General features: G+C 42.6%; 1 protein-coding gene across 1 annotated transcript in view; it reads right to left on the bottom strand.

Moving 5' to 3' along the window:
- Window positions 1–15870, bottom strand: part of LOC120544226 (glutamate receptor 1-like) — a 64295-nt gene extending 48425 nt beyond the window's left edge. Inside the window, exons 1-2 of the mRNA XM_039777850.1 lie at window positions 15580–15870; window positions 4900–5034 (exon numbers count right to left, since the gene is read on the bottom strand). Coding sequence (XP_039633784.1) covers window positions 4900–5034; window positions 15580–15703 — 259 coding nt within the window. The 5' untranslated portion in view covers window positions 15704–15870. The remainder of the gene's footprint in view (window positions 1–4899; window positions 5035–15579) is intronic.
- Between the last annotated feature and the right edge of the window lie 4130 nt (window positions 15871–20000).

The following is a 20000-nucleotide window of genomic DNA, read 5'->3' as shown; positions in this document are numbered from 1 at the left end:
ACACAGAAAGACAGACACACACAAAACACAGACGCACACACACACACATACAGACACAGAAACAGAGACACACACACACACACACAGAAACAGAGACACACACACAGAAACACACACACACACACACACACACACACACAGAAAGACAGACACACACAAAACACACAGACACACATACAGACACAGAAACAGAGACACACACACACACACACACACATACACACACATACAGACACAGAAACAGACACACACACACACACACACACACACGGAGCAGTATGTCCCGTCTACTCCAGTTCATGTGAATGTAAATGTTACATTTCTAGCCACTACTGCCCTGCTGAGGCTAAAGACCTGAACTCACTAGAGTGGGGAACTGAGAAAAATGACTTTAAAGTTTCTGTTTTGTCCAGACAAAAGGATTACAGGTAGGACTCCCAAAATCTGACAACTAGTTGCTATAATGAAGAAATGTTTGTATGCAAAAAATCTTGAGCTCAAAACTGACCTTTGACCCTTGTTTGGCTGTTACTGTACTCTGCCTTTGTATCATGTGCCAAAAACAAGGAGTCATGCAACGGCAAAAGGCAGTAACTGATATATAATCAATATTTGCTTGGTGTTCACCATACTTACCTCCATTATAAGAACATACTTCCATCCTTATAAGAACATACTCCATCCATTATAAGAACATACTTCATCTATTATAAGAACATACTTCATCCATTATAAGAACATACTTCCATCCATTATAAGAACATACTTCCATCCATTATAAGAACATACTTCCATCCTTTATAAGAACATACTTCCATCCATTATAAGAACATACTTCCATCCTTTATAAGAACATACTTCATCTATTATAAGAACATACTTCCATCCATTATAAGAACATACTTCCATCCTTTATAAGACACTCATCTATTCACATCCTACTACTTCCATCCATATAGAACATACTCCACCATTATAAGAACATACTCCATCCATACCCACCTCCTTCCATCCTTTATAAAACACTCCCCATTAGAACTACCCCATTATAACATACTCCATCCATTATAAACAACTCCATCAACAACCATTCCACTTAAACCTCTTCTTACCCCATTAACCCATTACAACCCCATCTACATCTATAACATACTTCCATCTTTATAGCAACCTATTACCTCCCCATGACATACTCCTCTACACCAGCCACCCTATACCTCATCCATTACACCCGACTCTACACATCTCCTCTCCCTCCCCCCACCAACCTCTCCAAACTACTTTAGCTATATCCCCATATTATAAGAACATACCATCATTTAAGACACATCTATAAGAAATACTCACCATTAAAGAACATACTCATAATCATCACCACATATAAGCACCCTTTCACCCATTATAAGACATACTTCTATAGACAAAGAACACCATCCTTATAGACTACTGCATGCATTATCTACCCATAACCAATAGACAAATAAGCTTCCAGCCTTATGACAGCCAAGAACAATCCACCTGGCTGCCACTTTGCTTCATTATAAACACCATCATTATAAGAACACATCCATTATAGCATACTTCATCATTATAACTATCCATATAGAACTGCTCATCATAGACGTATAAGACATACTCATCCTTTATAAGAACATACTCATCTTATAATCTCCCTTAGCGACATGACTTCCATCCTTTATAAGGAACATACTTCATCCTTATGAACATGCCATCTTTTATGGACATGCATCCATCCATTATAAGAACATACTTCCATCCATTATAAGAACATGCTTCCATCCTTTATAAGAACATACTTCCATCCATTATAAGAACATACTTCCATCCATTATAAGAACATACTTCCATCCATTATAAGAACATACTTCCGTCCTTTATAAGAAAACCTAACCAAGGTCTAGTCATCATGGGATTGGTTTTAAATGATATAGAAGACCTTTGGTTGTTCCTATTTACTGCTATAATGATCAGGATAGTGTGGCAACACTAACACAGTTCAACAGTATGACAGATAAGTTACTTTGCAGTACAGTATACGTTAAGGGCCAAGATGCACAGCCAACGAACTCGACTTGGATTACTACTTTTTAATTCTGAGATAACATTTAGGTTAGCCTACTTTGTACGGACGTTAGCGATAACTAGCTTAGTGCTATTATGGATTTGTGTAAGATTTGACATGAACACCTGCAGAGGGAAATATGGCTCAAACACCTATGGATTGTTGTGGATACAGCAGATGACGTGCCTTGCTATGGATTATATCTTCCATGGATTATATCGGATTGCATGGAAAGGTAGGATGCCAGCTGTGTATTTAATAATTGGTTTGATGATGTGAGGCTCCGCCGAGTGACAAGGTGTGTCAGCATCACCGTTAGCGCTACGTGACACAGATTAAATGTGGCTAGCTCCGGGCTGGCACTCCGGGCTCCATCCACTTGTCAATCGAATTATCTGAAGTTTGGTAAAAAACCTCCTGCGAATAAAGCTGATCGTGAAAGTGTGTTTCCATCCAACAGCTTTAAAGTGAATAAAAACCTGTTGTGTAATGACGTCATGTGCTGTTTTGAGGTTAAATTGTAATATTGAATTGATTTGAGACATTTTAAGGTGTTTCCGTTCATTTTTGCACTGAATCGCACAATATTCAAGCAAACATTTGGGAACAAAGTTTTGCTAGACAGAAGTAGTATTTGTTGTTGTTAATATTAGAAGCCAAGGAAGCTCCGATGGGCCTTTGGCCAAGGATCTGATCCAGCTCATCAGAAAGGTGCAACTTGCCTTTTATTTTGCGAGACAACTCTCTTTTTTGAGACATGTATCGCTGTTTGAGCTCCTTCCATTCAGTCCGCGGGACGTCCCACGGCTTGTCCTAACCTTTGTTGGTGGTTTCCTTCGTGAGTTCCCGATAAATTTTGGCATTTCTTAGATTTTTGCTATCTAAAGTAGCCGTTACATTTTGCTCGTAAATTAAATTCAAAAAGTCTCCCGTCTCCTCGTTGGTCCACTTCCATCATGTCTTTGTTGACGCCCGTCATGTGTGCAAACAGAGCCGAAATACTGGGTGGGAATGAACTACAACTTCTTCTTCTTCGTTTTGTGGTTGGTTGCAATCATAAAATGACCTGAAAACTTAACTTGGTGACAATTAAAAGTGGCAAACTTTGGCAGTAAGACAAGGCCAGAGTACAGTAACATGTCTCTTGATGCCTGGTTAAACTAAGTCAGAACACCTGAACTCAACTTCAGCGTGCCAGAACAAAAGGCAAAGAGCCCTAACAGCTGTTATACTGCGTTCTGCTGGGGTTTCTCGTATGGTTTGGGATGTTACGGTGGTCATAGCCCTTTATTTTCTCGTTAAAACAATCAAATTGACTCACGATATTTATTCACATGATACCCCAAAAGTGACATTAACTCATTTAAACATGTTACTTTGTAGGGCAGAATAGGAATACTTGGAGTTGATGGTGGAGGTGAATATTCATCAAAAAGGACAAGTTGGTGAAACGGGGCAACACAGATTTAGATGCACAACTAAACACGCTACACACCGGGCCTTTGACCTTTGACCTCAGGTGTAACGAGGCCAGCAGGTGAGCACGGAGGATGACGAGGTCAGCACATTGTTCTGGAAGAAGAAGAAGAAACGTCGCCCCCCCCTCCACTCAGCGCCCTGCGGCCACTCGCTGCTCCTTTACAGCAAGCCTCCATTTTAACTGCTATTCTCCCTGAATGAATGAATGAAGAGTACACTGGGAAAGAAGAATGGAGCGCTGACCCGAAACGGGGGACAACAAGAGGACGCCACGCTCCACCAGAGGTTCTCAGACGTCTCCGTCTGGGTTTTATCGCGGGCCAACGGTCCGGAACGATCGGCCGCAACAACACAACATTTAACCCTAACCCCCCCAATCTCCACCGGACACACACACACACACACACATAGAGCCAGCATATCTCCACCAGACTCCATGTAAATAATCATGACTTTTAGCGTGTATAGAGCCAGCATATCTCCACCAGACTCCATGTAAATAATCAGGACTTTTAGCGTGTATAGAGCCAGCATATCTCCACCAGACTCCATGTAAATAATCAGGACTTTTAGCATGTATAGAGCCAGCATATCTCCACCAGACTCCATGTAAATAATCAGGACTTTTAGCATATATAGAGCCAGCATATCTCCACCAGACTCCACGTAAATAATCAGGACTTTTAGCATATATAGAGCCAGCATATCTCCACCAGACTCCATGTAAATAATCATGACTTTTAGCGTGTATAGAGCCAGCATATCTCCACCAGACTCCATGTAAATAATCATGACTTTTAGCGTGTATAGGCGCCAGCATATCTCCACCAGACTCCATGTTAATAATCAGGACTTTTAGTGTGTATAGAGCCAGCATATCTCCACCAGACTCCATGTAAATAATCAGGACTTTTAGTGTGTATAGAGCCAGCATATCTCCACCAGACTCCATGTTAATAATCAGGACTTTTAGTGTGTATAGAGCCAGCATATCTCCACCAGACTCCATGTAAATAATCATGACTTTTAGCGTGTATAGAGCCAGCATATCTCCACCAGACTCCATGTAAATAATCAGGACTTTTATTATCGTAAACACACTTCATTCAGAGTGGAGAGAAACTAAATAAAACCTCATCTTTCCACTGTTCCAACAATCCCTCTCATCAGCTCTGGTTTGGTTGAAATAAACCCTTAATTCACCCATTTACATGTGGAGATATGCTGGCTCTATACACGCTAAAAGTCCTGATTATTTACATGGAGTCTGGTGGGGAAGTATGATGATAAAAACCTCTCTCCTAAACGTTACAGCGTGTTTGTATTGGTGAACTTACAGGCGTAGGTCATGGCGAAGCTGCTCCCCGTGTCCACCATGTCCACCTGCGGCACCAGTTTGGGGACGTCCTGGTGCTGCGCCAGCGCGAAGCGGAACACCTCGTACTCATGGGAGCCGGTGGGGAAAAGACCTCCTGTTCCACACAGAGACACAGCCAGGGTTAAATTATGTCACAGAAGAAGAAGAAGAAGAAGAAGAAGAAGAAGAAGAAGAAGAAGAAGAAGAAGAAGAAGAAATAAAATCAGAGAAGGAAGATGAAAAGAAATAAGAGGAATAACTAAAACTTCCCCAAAAACAATGAAATGATGAATTTAGAGGGGGGAAACACCAGAGCAGGGGGAATGAGAGGGGGAAACACCAGAGCAGGAGGAATGAGAGGGGAAACACCAGAGCAGGGGGAATGAGAGGGGAAACACCCAGAACATGGGGAATGAGAGGGGAAACACCAGAGCAGGGGGAATGAGAGGGGAAACACCAGGGCAGGAGGAATGAGATGGGGAAACACCAGAGCAGGGGGAATGAGAGGGGGAAACACCAGAGCAGGGGGAATGAGAGGGGGAAACACCAGGGCAGGAGGAATGAGATGGGGAAACACCAGAGCAGGGGGGAATGAGAGGGGGAAACACCAGAGCAGGAGGAATGAGAGGGGAAACACCAGAGCAGGGGGGAATGAGAGGGGAAACACCAGAGCAGGGGGAATGAGAGTGGGAAAACACCAGAGCAGGGGGAATGAGAGAGTGGAAACACCAGAGCAGGGGGAATGAGAGTGGGAAAACACCAGAGCAGGGGGAATGAGAGGGAAAACACCAGAGCAGGGGAAATGAGAGGGGGAAACACCAGAGCAGGGGGAATGGAGAGTGGGAAAACACCAGAGCAGGGGGAATGAGAGGGGGAAACACCAGAGCAGGGGGAATGAGAGTGGGAAAACACCAGAGCAGGGGGAATGAGGGGGAGATAACGCAAAAAGTCAGAGCACTGAAAGTACCAGGATGACCCCCTAAAAACGGTCAAGAAGTTCAGTGTGGAACGATGGATGGTACTCGCACTAAATGGGCGCCATCTGGACTGCGCAGCGGAAAGGGGAGGGGCCAGGGACATAGACCGGCAGCTGATTGGACGAACGCGTCACATGGATCTTGCTGCTCCCGGATTTCACAACAGAGCGTAATGGCGTCATATTGGACTAAAATAGTTCACCGAAACATGTTTCTGAAAACATCTGAAGAGAGAAACAGGCCGTGTGTCTGTTTGTGTGTGTGTTGTGTGTGTGTGTGTGTGTGTGTGTGTGTGTGTGTGTGTGTGTGTATACAGTTGCTGAATCTGTCTTCATTTCAGATCAACAAAGGTCAGTTTAAAAGATTTTCGTCAGATTTTCAGAGGCGGCGAGCTGAGCCGAGCCGACCGCTCGTCATTTCCGGTAAGTGTTTTAACATAAATGCTCCTTTTGGGACGATACTAACCATCCAAAGTAGGCACCACGGCAGGAAGTGGTCAGTGCACGTTAGCAGACGCAGCCTGTATGTGCTGTAGATTGCAGACATTGTCGTTTTCATCGCTGAAGTAAGACAACGGCCAAAAACAGCCAAAATCTGTTTTGAATTTTAAAATAACACTGGTCTGAACTTCTGCCTCCCAGCCTGAGAGCCGTCTCTGAACATACCTCCGTCTGTTTGCAGTAATTGCCGTTAAAAGCCTGTTCCCACTCACGCTCTCAACCTGCCGCTCTGAGAGAGCAGGGGGAATGAGAGAGCAGGGGGAATGAGAGGGGGAAACGCCAGAAGATGTTCCTTTTTAAACCAAAACGCAGCAGTGTAAACGTAGCCTAAATGGGTTCTTACAAATGTCTGACTCAGTCTTTGTCTCTTAACTGTGAGACATCAGGGAAGCCTTCATCTCTCCGTATGCTCTGATTATATGTGCTGTAGATTGCAGACATTGTCGTCTTCATCGCTGAAGTGAGACAACGGCCAAAAACAGCCAAAACCAGTTTTGGACTATAAAATAACACAGGTCTGAACCTCTCCACCTTGTGCTCAGCCTGACAGCCTAATAGCCGTCTCTGAACATACCTCCGTCTGTTTGCAGTAATTGCCGTTAAAAGCCTGTTCCCACCCACGCTCTCAACCTGCCGGTCTTTACAGTCCCCGAACACTTGAGCAGGGACTGATCCAGCCTCTCCCCAAACACTTGAACTTGAAGTAGGAGAAATGACCTGTGTGGACCCACGCTGTAACACAGCAGAGAACAGCCCTGCATACCTCTGTCTTCTCTAAGCCTTCCAGAGCTGCAGCCATGTGTCCAATAATCAACAGAAATCACAAAACACACACACATACACAGATACACACAGACATACACACACACACACACTCACACATACACACACACACACACAGACATACACACACACACACACACACACACACACACACACACACACACACACACACACACAGGTACACACACACATACACAGATACACACACACACACACACACACACACACACACACACACACACACAAACACACACACACACACACACACACACACACACAGAGTAACAGAAACACACACAGACACACTCACACAAACAGACACACACAGAGACACACACACAGAGTAACAGACACACACAAACACACATACACACACACACACACACACACACACACACACACACACACACACACACACAAACACAGAGACACATACACACGTCTCACACACACGTCTCACACACACACACACACAAACACACACACAGACACACTATAAGCAGGGCTCCTGACTGCGAGCAAATGGTGGAAGTTAGGGACCAGTATCTACGATCCATTCTGCTTCTATACGCGTCTCTAGGTCCCTGCGCCCTAGATTAAGGTCTTCGACAGCTAGGGTTACAGCTAGGGTTACAGATAGGGTTACAGATAGGGTTACAGATAGGGTTACAGCTAGGGTTACAGATAGGGTTACAGATAGGGTTACAGCTAGGGTTACAGATAGGGTTACAGCTAGGGTTACAGCTAGGGTTACAGCTAGGGTTACAGCTAGGGTTACAGCTAGGGTTACAGATAGGGTTACAGGGGTTACAGCTAGGGTTACAGCTAGGGTTACAGCTAGGGTTACAGCTAGGGTTACAGATAGGGTTACAGCTAGGGTTACAGCTAGGGTTACAGCTAGGGTTACAGCTAGGGTTACAGCTAGGGTTACAGATAGGGTTACAGATAGGGTTACAGCTAGGGTTACAGCTAGGGTTACAGATAGGGTTACAGATAGGGTTACAGATAGGGTCACAGCTAGGGTTACAGCTAGGGTTACAGCTAGGGTTGGGTATCGTTTGGGTTTTTTCCGATGCCGGTGCTAAAGAGATACTTTTAAATCTGTGCCTGAAATGATACTTAAAGCGCCCATATTATGAAAGAATCACTTTTTCTGGGATTTGTTCCATTGTTTCCATCCATTTTTGTGTCTCTGGTGCTTCCACACACATAAAGACTTGGAAAAAAAAACATCCATGAAGAAATCTGCACGGCTTTCTACATCACTAGCTGAAACGAAGGGGCTAACCGTTAGCATGCTAGCTCGTTCTCAATGGCAAAACACTGCTCCAACACACACTAGTTCACCATAATCTACTAAAGAACTACAAACATGTCCCTGTTCTGCAGGTATTCCTCATTTAGAAGAAGTCTCCCGGCTAATCCTGCCTTGTACTGACTGAAGTTAGAGAAACATACTGAACATGTAGTCCTTACCTAGCTACTGAGAATGTAGTCTTACCTAGCTACTGAGAATGTAGTCTTACCTAGCTACTGAGAATGTAGTCCTTACCTAGCTACTGAGAATGTAGTCTTACCTAGCTACTGAGCATGTAGTCTTACCTAGCTACTGAGCATGTAGTCTTACCTAGCTACTGAGCATGTAGTCTTACCTAGCGCATGTAGTCTTACCTAGCTACTGAGCATGTAGTCCTTACCTAGCTACTGAGCATGTAGTCTTACCCTAGCTACTGAGCATGTAGTCTTACCTAGCTACTGAGCATGTAGTCTTACCTAGCTACTAAGCATGTAGTCCTTACCTAGCTACTGAGCATGTAGTCCTTACCTAGCTACTGAGCATGTAGTCCTTACCTAGCTACTGAGCATGTAGTCCTTACCTAGCTACTGAGCTTGTAGTGCTTACCTAGCTACTGAGCATGTAGTCTTACCTAGCTACTGAGCATGTAGTCTTACCTAGCTACTGAGCATGTAGTCCTTACCTAGCTACTGAGCATGTAGTCCTTACCCAGCTACTGAGCTTGTAGTCCTTACCTAGCTACTGAGCATGTAGTCTTACCTAGCTACTGAGCATGTAGTCCTTACCTAGCTACTGAGCTTGTAGTCCTTACCTAGCTACTGAGCATGTAGTCTTACCTAGCTACTGAGCATGTAGTCCTTACCTAGCTACTGAGCATGTAGTCCTTACCTAGCTACTGAGCATGTAGTCCTTACCTAGCTACTGAGCTTGTACTCCTTACCTAGCTACTGAGCATGTAGTCTTACCTAGCTACTGAGCATGTAGTCTTACCTAGCTACTGAGCATGTAGTCCTTACCTAGCTACTGAGCATGTAGTCCTTACCTAGCTACTGAGCTTGTAGTCCTTACCTAGCTACTGGGCATGTAGTCTTACCTAGCTACTGAGCAATAGTAGTCCTTACCTAGGCTACTGAGCATGTAGTCCTTACCTAGCTACTGAGCTTGTAGTCCTTACCTCGCTACTGAGCATGTAGTCCTTACCTAGCTACTGAGCATGTAGTCTTACCTAGCTACTGAGCATGTAGTCTTACCTAGCTACTGAACATGTAGTCCTTACCTAGCTACTGAGCTTGTAGTCCTTACCTAGCTACTGAGCATGTAGTCCTTACCTAGCTACTGAGCATGTAGTCTTACCTAGCTACTGAGTATGTAGTCCTTACCTAGCTACTGAGCATGTAGTCTTACCTAGCTACTGAGCATGTAGTCTTACCTAGCTACTGAGCATGTAGTCTTACCTAGCTACTGAGCATGTAGTCTTACCTAGCTACTGAGCATGTAGTCTTACCTAGCTACTGAGCATGTAGTCCTTACCTAGCAACTGAGCATGTGCGCGACTCCCAACAAAGATCTAACAGCAGTGAGAGGTCTCACTCTGTAGCTAAAACAGAGACCTGAACACAGGGTGAAAAGAGGAGCTGCAGCAATGTGCAGTATAACAAAAAAGATGGTGTTTGTTGATTATTAAACCATGTAAACAAATACAATTATGTATGCATGAAAATGAGCATAATATGGGCGCTTTAAATAACAAAAAAGAAGAGCACAAAACGACAGTCGGCGACATTAAAGAACGGCCTGTTTTGTCTTTTCCTTGAGTAGATTTTAATACCGGAAATTTCACTTGTACTTAAAGCTTTAGTGCGTAACTTTTAGATATTAATGAATGTCTGTTACATTCACGTTCACATTCATGTTTCCTCTATGTTAATACTACCGTGGCGGCCCGCCACAGTAATATTTCAAAAGAGCGTCGTAGAGAACCATTCACGTTACTTTTTTTTGAAAATATAGTTGAAAGAAACTAAATTTTCAAAAAAAAGTAACGTGGATGGTTCTCTACGACGCTCTTCACAAGTAAAATAAATCATCAGTTCACTACTTTAAATGAATTTGGGTGTTTTATTCAATTTAATAGCTTTTGAAAAAAAATTTAATATAAAAGAACGTTGAAAAAAGTTTAAAGAAAAGTGAGGAAAACGCAGAAAAGTGACATACAGTGCCTTGCGAAAGTATTCGGCCCCCTTGAACGTTTCGACCTTTTGCCACATTTCAGGCCTCAAACATAAAGATATAAAACTGTAATTTTTTGTGAAGAATCAACAACAAGTGGGTCCCAATTATGAAGTGGAACGAAATTCATTGGCTATTTCAAACTTTTTAACAAATAAAAAACTGAAAAAGTGGGCGCAAAATTATTCAGCCCCTTTACTTTCAGTGCAGCAAACTCTCTTCAGAAGTTCAGTGAGGATCTCTGAATGATCCAATGTTGACCTAAATGACTAATGATGATAAATAGAATCCAGCTGTGTGTAATCAATTCTCCGTGATAAATGCACCTGCCCTGTGATAGTCTCAGAGGTCCGTAAAGCGCAGAGAGCATCATGAAGAACAAGGAACACACCAAGCAGGTCCGAGATACTGTTGTGGAAGTTTAAAGCCGGATTGGATACAAAAAGATTTCCCAAGCTAAACATCCCAAGGAGCACTGTGCAGCAATATGTGAAATGGAAGGGAGTATCAGACCACTACAAATCTAACGAAGACCCGGCCGTTCCTCTAAACTTTCAGCTCATACAATGAGAAGACTGATCAGAGATGCAGCCAAGAGGCCCATGATCACTCTGGATGAACTGCGAGAGATCTACAGCTGAGGTGGGAGACTCTGTCCATAGGACAACAATCAGTCGGTATACTGCACAAATCTGGCCTTTATGGAAGAGTGGCAAGAAGAAACACCATTTCTTAAAGATATCCATAAAAAGTGTCGTTTAAAGTTTGCCAAAAGCCACCTGGGAGACACACCAAACATGTGGAAGAAGGTGCTGTGGTCAGATGAAACCAAAATCGAACTTTTGGCAACAATGCAAAACGTTATGTTTGGCGTAAAAGCAACACAGCTCATCACCCTGAACACACCATCCCCACTGCTCCAAACATGGTGGTGGCAGCATCATGGTTTGGGCCTGCTTTTCTTCAGCAGGGACAGGGAAGATGGTTAAAATTGATGGGAAGATGGATGGAGCCAAATACAGGACCATTCTGGAAGAAAACCTGATGGAGTCTGCAAAGACCTGAGACTGGGACGGAGATTTGTCTTCCAACAAGACAATGATCCAAAACATAAAGCAAAATCTACAATGGAATGGTTCACAAATAAACATATCCAGGTGTTAGAATGGCCAAGTCAAAGTCCAGACCTGAATCCAATCGAGAATCTGTGGAAAGAACTGAAAACTGCTGTTCACAAACGCTCTCCATCCAACCTCACTGAGCTCGAGCTGTTTTTGCAAGGAGGAATGGGCAAAATAGTCAGTCTCTCGATGTGCAAAACTGATAGAGACCCCCCAAGCGACTTACAGCTGTAATCGCAGCAAAGGTGGCGCTACAAAGTATTAACTTAAGGGGGCTGAATAATTTTGCACACCCAATATTTCAGTTTTTTATTTGTTTAAAAGGTTTGAAATATCCAATAAATTTCGTTCCACTTCATGATTGTGTCCCACTTGTTGTTGATTCTTCACAAAAAATTACAGTTTTATATCTTTATGTTTGAGGCCTGAAATGTGGCAAAAGGTCGAAAAGTTCAAGGGGGCCGAATACTTTCGCAAGGCACTGTATATGTATATCATGGATAAAAAGTGACAAAACATCGAGAAAAGCAACAGAAAATGAACAAAATGTTGTAAAAACAAAAAGACGCACAGGCGACGGGAAGACAATACAGGGGTTATACATCCCATATATGTATATATATATATATATATATATATATATATATATATATATATATATATATATATATATACTGTCAGTATCTATGGATAATAACCAAGGGGGTAAGTCAGCGTCCACACAGCGTAGCTCCTATGGCGCCATTTTGTTGCAATGTATCAATTGTAGCATCCCATTGACTCCCATTCATTCTGACGCCACTTTGACAGAGAATAACTTTACATCTGAAGAGTTTAAAGAATCTATTTGTCCGTTGTTTATTTCTAAAGAAACACGACAATGTATAAAAGGCTCCATTACCTTGTAGCTCCGTTATGGCTCCGTAGCAGACGCTTTTATAACAATAGGCTAACGATTGGGTCATAACCACGAGACTTACTGTCACACAGTAGAGGAATTACCGTATAGTACAGGAGAAGCTCTCAGGCAGTTTGGACTTCCATTAGCTGTTTAGGTTTAATGACTAATGTTAACGTAGTGATAGATATAATATAGCATGTTAGTGATCAGTAATTAGCCTGTACCTATGTTATCTCCTTACATATACCTACGCTCTCCGTCTCTGTAAGATTGGGAATGATTGAGATTTCTCTCGGCACAGCTACCAGAAGACTTCACACTTTCAGACAGGTTGCTCACGTCACATCTACGTCTTCAAGCTCAGCTGGAGGCTGCTCAGTAACGCTCAGCCAGCACCGGGAAAGAGACTTCTGGCATCCTTCACTGGTCTCGGTTGCAAGTCTACGACGTCGCTTTGTCCATTCATTTTACTGTCTATGTGTGGCGAGTGCAGATGTGAGTTGCACATGCGTCACTTTGTAACTTCACGCAGATCTGTTTTGTTGTTAGCCACAGAATAATGAGATAGGTACGTTACATCGCAGTCATTTATTATTTAGCATCACATTTTCACGCCGTGATCCCTGATGTCAGAATAAAATAAACATGGACCTACATAGCGAAGTTGGTTCACTGCTGGCTACAAGTTAGCAATCAAACGTAACAAAGGCTGTCACTTCAATGGCGTTTTGAGCTAACGTTAGCAATCAAACAACCATAAGCTAAGTTTCCAACCACCTGTAAATCGAATAATCTGAAGTTCGGTAAAAAAACTCGTGAATAAAGCTGAGTATGAAAGTGTGTTTCCATCCAACAGCTTTAAAGTTAATAAAAACCTGTTGTGTAATGACGTCATGTGCTGCATTGCGGTCAAATTGGTATATTGAATTGATTTGAGACATTTTAAGGTGTTTCCATTCATTTTCACACTGAATCGCTCAACATGCAAGCAAACTTTTGCGAACAAGGTTTTGCTAGACAGAATGGATCGCGTCATCTACCAACAATTGATCAATACTGAAGTTGTAATAGTGCTGATGTGCCAGGTGATAGCCACATATAGAGCTATAATAAGACAACAACGACGCTATCAACACACTGCTATGATGATGCAGATGCACATTTCTTAGATTTTTGCTATCTAAAATAGCCGTTATATTTTGCTCGTGAAATAAATTCAAAAAGTCTCTCGTCTCCTCGTTGGTCCACTTCCATCATCTCTTTGTTGACGCCTGTAATGTGTGCAAACAGAGCCAAAATACTGGGCGGAAATGAACTACAACTTCTTCTTCTTCGTTTTGTGGCGGGTTGCAACCATAAAATGACCTAAAACTTAATCGCAATTCATTAATTTATTCGGCAAATAACGTTTCCATCAGCGTTTATCGCATAAGCCGTATATATATCGATCAAGAGAAAATCCGATGAGACCGAAACGTATTTCCTTTGAGTCGATATTCATGAAATTCTATCGAATTTTACTGTTTCCATATATATATGGATGCTATTAATAGCATATATATATATTAATAGCATATATATATATATATATATATATATATATATATATATATATATATATATATATATATATATATATATATGCTATTAAGGTTATTAAGGGCTTTAAATTGACACCCGCTGTTACTACCCGTTGTGTCGAGTGCAGATGTGAGTTGCGCATGCTCAGATTTAAACATTTACATAACGCCAAGGGATTCGGATCTGGCAAACGTTATAGCTATCTATAGCTATGTTTCCATCCACACGTTTTTATCCGAAGTAAGTGATATCGAATGAAAGATGCCTTCATGGAAACAGTAAAATTCGATAGAATTTCATGAATATCGAACAGGTGTTATCTTGAAGGATCGCTGTGTTATTATCCATATGGATAATAACACAGCGATCCTTCAAGATAACACCTGTTCGTTTGCTAGTAAAGACTGCAGCTCACTTCTGAGCTGCAGTCTTTGCTAGCACACACAGTAACACTCACTAATAAACTTATTAAAACAGTGAAAACACGTTTTATGAAACTTTATACTAAACACAATGTGACACCACATACTGACCAACCTCGCGTGCTCCTCAGCCACGTGAAAGACAAAAAGAAAACAGGACATTTTGGGACGTTTTTGGAAGAGACGCGCTACCGTTTCACATGTGAAGCCTGTCGGCGTCTCACCTTCAGAATAAAATACATTTTCCAAAAAAATAAATAAAATCATTTTGTTTTTTTTTAAGGAAGATGTTCTATTTTAAGACAATAACTTTGGCAAAAAACGAAATGCCAGTCCAACTGTAAGATTGTGCTCCTTACGGCTACGTAATGTTTTATTGAAACTTCAAAATAAGAGCTGCGACACTGATAGTAAAGGCTGAAAACAAGAATACATAAGATGCAAAACATAGCAGACAGAAAACAAAATAGATAATAATAATTAAAAAACTAAATAAATAATAATAATAATAATAACAGTTTAAAAAATAAAAATATTAAACATTTAAAAAATGTAAAAACATGACAAAAATATCTAAAAATAAATAAATAAATAAAAAATAAATAACAGTGAAAGGAATGACCAAAAAAACTCATAATAATAAAAACAGTTTAAAAAAAAGTAAACATTTAAAAAATATAAACAGTAAAAAAACGACAAAAAAAATGTAAACGGTAAAGAACATGACAAAAAAAATGTAAACAGTAAAGAACATGACAAAAAATATGAGCAGTAAAATAAATGCAGGCATATTAAGACGTATAAATATTTGGAGTTTACAGGGATTTGTCCCGGGTGTCCCTGACTCACCGATGTGGATGTTGCTCGGGAAACTTGTCCCACTGCAGAGCCCGAGGACCGGCAGCAGCAGCAGCAGCAGCGGGCGGAGCAGCGAGGGGAGCGGGGGAGAACAGCAGCTCTGCGGCCGCCGCATGGTTCCTCCAGCAGCAGCAGCAGCAGCAGCGGCAGCACGACCGGAGTAATCCCATTCAGAGGCTCCGCAGCCCGGACACACTCTCACTCAAACACCGGCAGACTGGGTCCCTCTCTCCGGCTCTCTATAGGTGTGTATGTCTCTCTCTCTCTCTCTCTCTCTCTCTCTCTCTCTCTCTCTCTCTCTCTCTCTCTCTCTCTCTCTCTCTCTCTCTCTTTCTCTCTTTCTCTGTCTCTCTGCCTTTGTGTGTCTCTCTGTCTCTCCTGATTTCTTTCTCCCTCTTTGTCTCTCTCTTTCTCTTTCTCTCTCTCTCCTCTCTCTCTCCCTCTCTTTCTCTCTCTCTCCTCTCTCTCTCTCTCTCTCTCTCTTTCTCTGTCTCTCTGCCTGTGTGTCTCTCTGTCTCTCCTGATTTCTTTCTCCCTCTTTCTCTCTCTCTTTCTCTCTCTCTCTCTCTCTCTCCTCTCTCTCTCCCTCCTTCCCTCTCTTTCTCACTCTCTCTCCTCTCTCTCTCTGTCTCTGTCTCTGTCTCTCTCCCCCTCTTTCTCTCTCTCTCTCTGTGTGTCTCTCTCTCCCTCCCTCTCTCTATCTGTCTCCCTCCCTCTCTTTCTGCTTCAATTTCAATTTTCAATTTTTTATTTCAATTTGCTTTATTTGCATGACAAAATCTATCTGTGTTGCCTCTCTCTGCTTTTCTCTCTCTCTCTCTCTCTCTCTCTCTCTCTATCTGTCTCTCTCTCTCTCTCCTCTCTCTCTCTGCTTCTCACTCTCTCTGCTTCTCTCTCTCTCTGCTTCTCTCTCTCTCTCTCTCTCCTCTCTCTCTGCTGCCTTGACTCTGTCTGTCAGTGTTTTTCACAGTTTCTGAACCAACTACTTCTCTCTCTTCCTCCTCCTCCCTCCCTCTTTCTCTCTCCCCCTCTCTCTTCCTCAATTTTTAATTTCACCTTTTAATATTTTCATTTTTTAATTCTTTTATTGGCCCGACAAAATCAACAAATCTGTGTTGCCAAAGCAGAGAAAAGAACCACCAACAACAACAAGGAGTCTTCCCGTCTTTCACTTCATTTCAAAAAGCTTTATAGACATAAATGTCACGGAAACAATCTTGCCCAAAGCGTCAATGAATGGTTTATTGGCATTTCTTCAAACCAATCACAATCGCCGTGGGCAGGGCTAAGCTCCGGACGGAGCCACAGTGTCTCAGGAAGGAACTTGTTTTGGTGGAACATGTGGACATTCAAAAGTAGTTTTAGTCGTGGAACAGAAAATTCAGATTGGACAGATAGTCTAGCTAGCTGTCTGGATTTACCCTGCAGAGATCTGAGGAGCAGTTAACCATAGTCCTCATAGTTACATTCCACTGATATTTACTTTCCCTGGGCCATCGGGCCTACGTTCAGACTGCAGACTTCTTCACAAGTAGTGTGAACACTCAAATCAGATTTAGACCTTTTCCATATGTTCTTATTCTTATTCTTTATTTATAAAGGACAACACACATTAATCAACATTGCTGTAAATGTGCCAATGTTAGCCAGCCGGCTAATTTTCAACTGTAGCCTAGTCCTTTTGGCCAGATGATTTTGGACCAGAGCAACAGGAAACAGCAAGACATTAGAACAGGTTAAACTATACAGACAGAAGTCAACAAGACACCATACAGACAGCTAGAGCAACAAATCAGCTTTCTCAGTTAGCCATGCAGAGCAACAGGAAGCAGCAAGACATTAGCACAGGTACACATCAACAGTATCCACATTCAGTATAAGAAGCCATGCAAGCATCAGAACACAGCCAAGCTACACAGACCAGAGACATCTTATTGCACCGTTCAACCATGCAGAGCAGTAACAAGCAATGTGGTCCTGAATCTGACCCAGGTCTGATTTGTTTCAACGCGGCCGCAGTGTGAACAACCGAGGCGGATTTGATGAGACTTTTACGTCAATCTACATCGACATTTGTCACAATTATGCTCCGCCGGGAGTTAGCCGTAGACAAAGATGGTAACATTAAAAACTGGACGAGGCTACAACATGGAGAACAGTGATGGACCAAGTCAATGGAGGGACAGGGAGCTGTTAGACCTGATTAGTTTATGGGGAGATACTTCAATTCAATCAAAACTAGAAGGATCAAGCTCTCTTTCTCTTCATTCTTCTCCTCCTCAGCACCTTGCTCATTAATGTTAAGGCTGCCATTACACAAACATGTTGAAATAAAAGTGAAAATGCTGACTTCCTCCATAACCTCCCTAACTTTACTAGCCTGGGAAAACCCTGACGAACTTCCGGCAAATTTCAGATTTGCTTTGCAAGTCTGTCTGGCCAAGAGCCCATTTCCAATTTTTCAAAATCGAGGCACCAATCACAACCGTTGAGGCGGGCTTTACACCAATCACAACCGTTGAGAAGGACTTTACACCAATCACAACCGTTGAGGCGGGCTTTACACGAATCACAACCGTTGAGGCGGTCTCTACACCAATCACAACCGTTGAGGCGGGCTCTACACCAATCACAACCGTTGAGGCGGGCTTACACCAATCACAACCGTTGAGGCGGTCTCTACACCAATCACAACCGTTGAGGCGGGCTCTACACCAATCACAACCGTTGAGGCGGGCTTTACACCAATCACAACCGTTGAGGCGGGCTTTACACCAATCACAACCGTTGAGGCGGTCTCTACACCAATCACAACCATTGAGGTGGGCTTTACACCAATCACAACCGTTGAGGCGGGCTCTACACCAATCACAGCCGTTGAGGCGGGCTCTACACGATGACGATAGCGCAGCGACGGTGAGCAGCTTCACCCAGATCGTTGCTCTGATTGGTTGAAGGACTATCCAATGAGCCCAGAGGCATTTGAGCGGCGTCCGTTGGTGACACCCTTTGGAAATGGGCTGTGAATGAAGGTTCCCCAGACCCCCCCACTCTCAGTTACAGCTGAGAGTGGGGGGGTCTGGTGTCAACCAGGCTTTAACTTTAGTGCAACAGCGTGCTGCGTCTGATGTCATTGTTATTGTTCTTTTGCACATGCATGGTCAGTTCGAAACCGCAAACAGTTCACAGTGGAATCTGATACAGGACACATTTTAAAAGGTCATGTGAACAGCCGAACAAAAAAATCAGATCTGAGCAAAAAAAATCATAATTAAGCATTAAGACTTATGGTGTGAACATTGCCTTATATTGTTGAACCGTTGTCTAAAACTGTGTTTTATGTTTTGCTCATTTTCTGTCCTGTATTGTTCCTACATGAGCTGATATATCTCTCCACAGTCCAGCATGTTTCTGGTTGTTGTTCTTCTCTGCTGTTTCTAATCCCAAAATGGCCGCCCTCCTACACAGTTTGCCCACACAAGAAAATAACGGGGACACTGTTAATCCCCCTTTCTATTCACTCCTGAATCCTGTTAATTTACTGAGACAAAACCAGGAGAGAGAGAGGATTTATCTGCTCTCCACAAACACAGAAAACAGGACGCATGATCGACACCATGTTCTCACTGCAGCCAGTGTTTTATGTCTGCAAAATCACAGCGCCCATATTATGAAAAAATAATGGTGCTTCCACACGCATACAGACTTGGAAAAAACAATCCATCCATGGTGTTCTGAGTGAGATACGGTTTCTGAATGTGTCCTGCCTTCAGTCTCCTGGTGAGCTGGTCAACATCTGCACGGCTTTCTACGGCACTAGCCGAGACGAGCTGGTTAACCGTTAGCATGCTAGCTCGTTCTCAATGGCAAAACACTGCTACAACACACACTAGTTCACCATAATCTACTAAAGAACTACTTCCATGTCCCTGTTCCATGTCTTGTGTTTTCTCCTTAACTTCTTCAGGACATGAACACCTGTTTCCTGGGTGAAAGTCTTGTGTTTTCTCCTTAACTTCTTCAGGACATGAACACCTGTTTCCTGGGTGAAAGTCTTGTGTTTTCTCCTTAACTTCTTCAGGACATGAACACCTGTTTCCTGGGTGAAAGTCTTGTGTTTTCTCCTTAACTTCTTTCCAGGACATGAACACCTGTTTCCTGGGTGAAAGTCTTGTGTTTTCTCCTTAACTTCTTCCAGGACATGAACACCTGTTTCCTGGGTGAAAGTCTTGTGTTTTCTCTCGTAAATGGCTTGAGCAAATGTACTATATACATTATATTTAGCCGACAGAAAGTACCCAAGCTGTCTCAGGGTATAAGTGTGTGAACTGTCCCTTTAATCTCCTGAGAGGAGTGCGTTCTGCTCGCCGTCACAACAAATCTTTCAGCAATGTAGTTTTCAACAAAAGCAC

This window comes from Perca fluviatilis, chromosome 16 (assembly GCF_010015445.1).
Source record: "Perca fluviatilis chromosome 16, GENO_Pfluv_1.0, whole genome shotgun sequence".
NCBI classification, from domain to species: domain Eukaryota; kingdom Metazoa; phylum Chordata; class Actinopteri; order Perciformes; family Percidae; genus Perca; species Perca fluviatilis.
The sequence above is the reverse complement of the archived record's forward strand: the minus strand, read 5'-3'. Positions and strand labels throughout refer to the sequence as shown.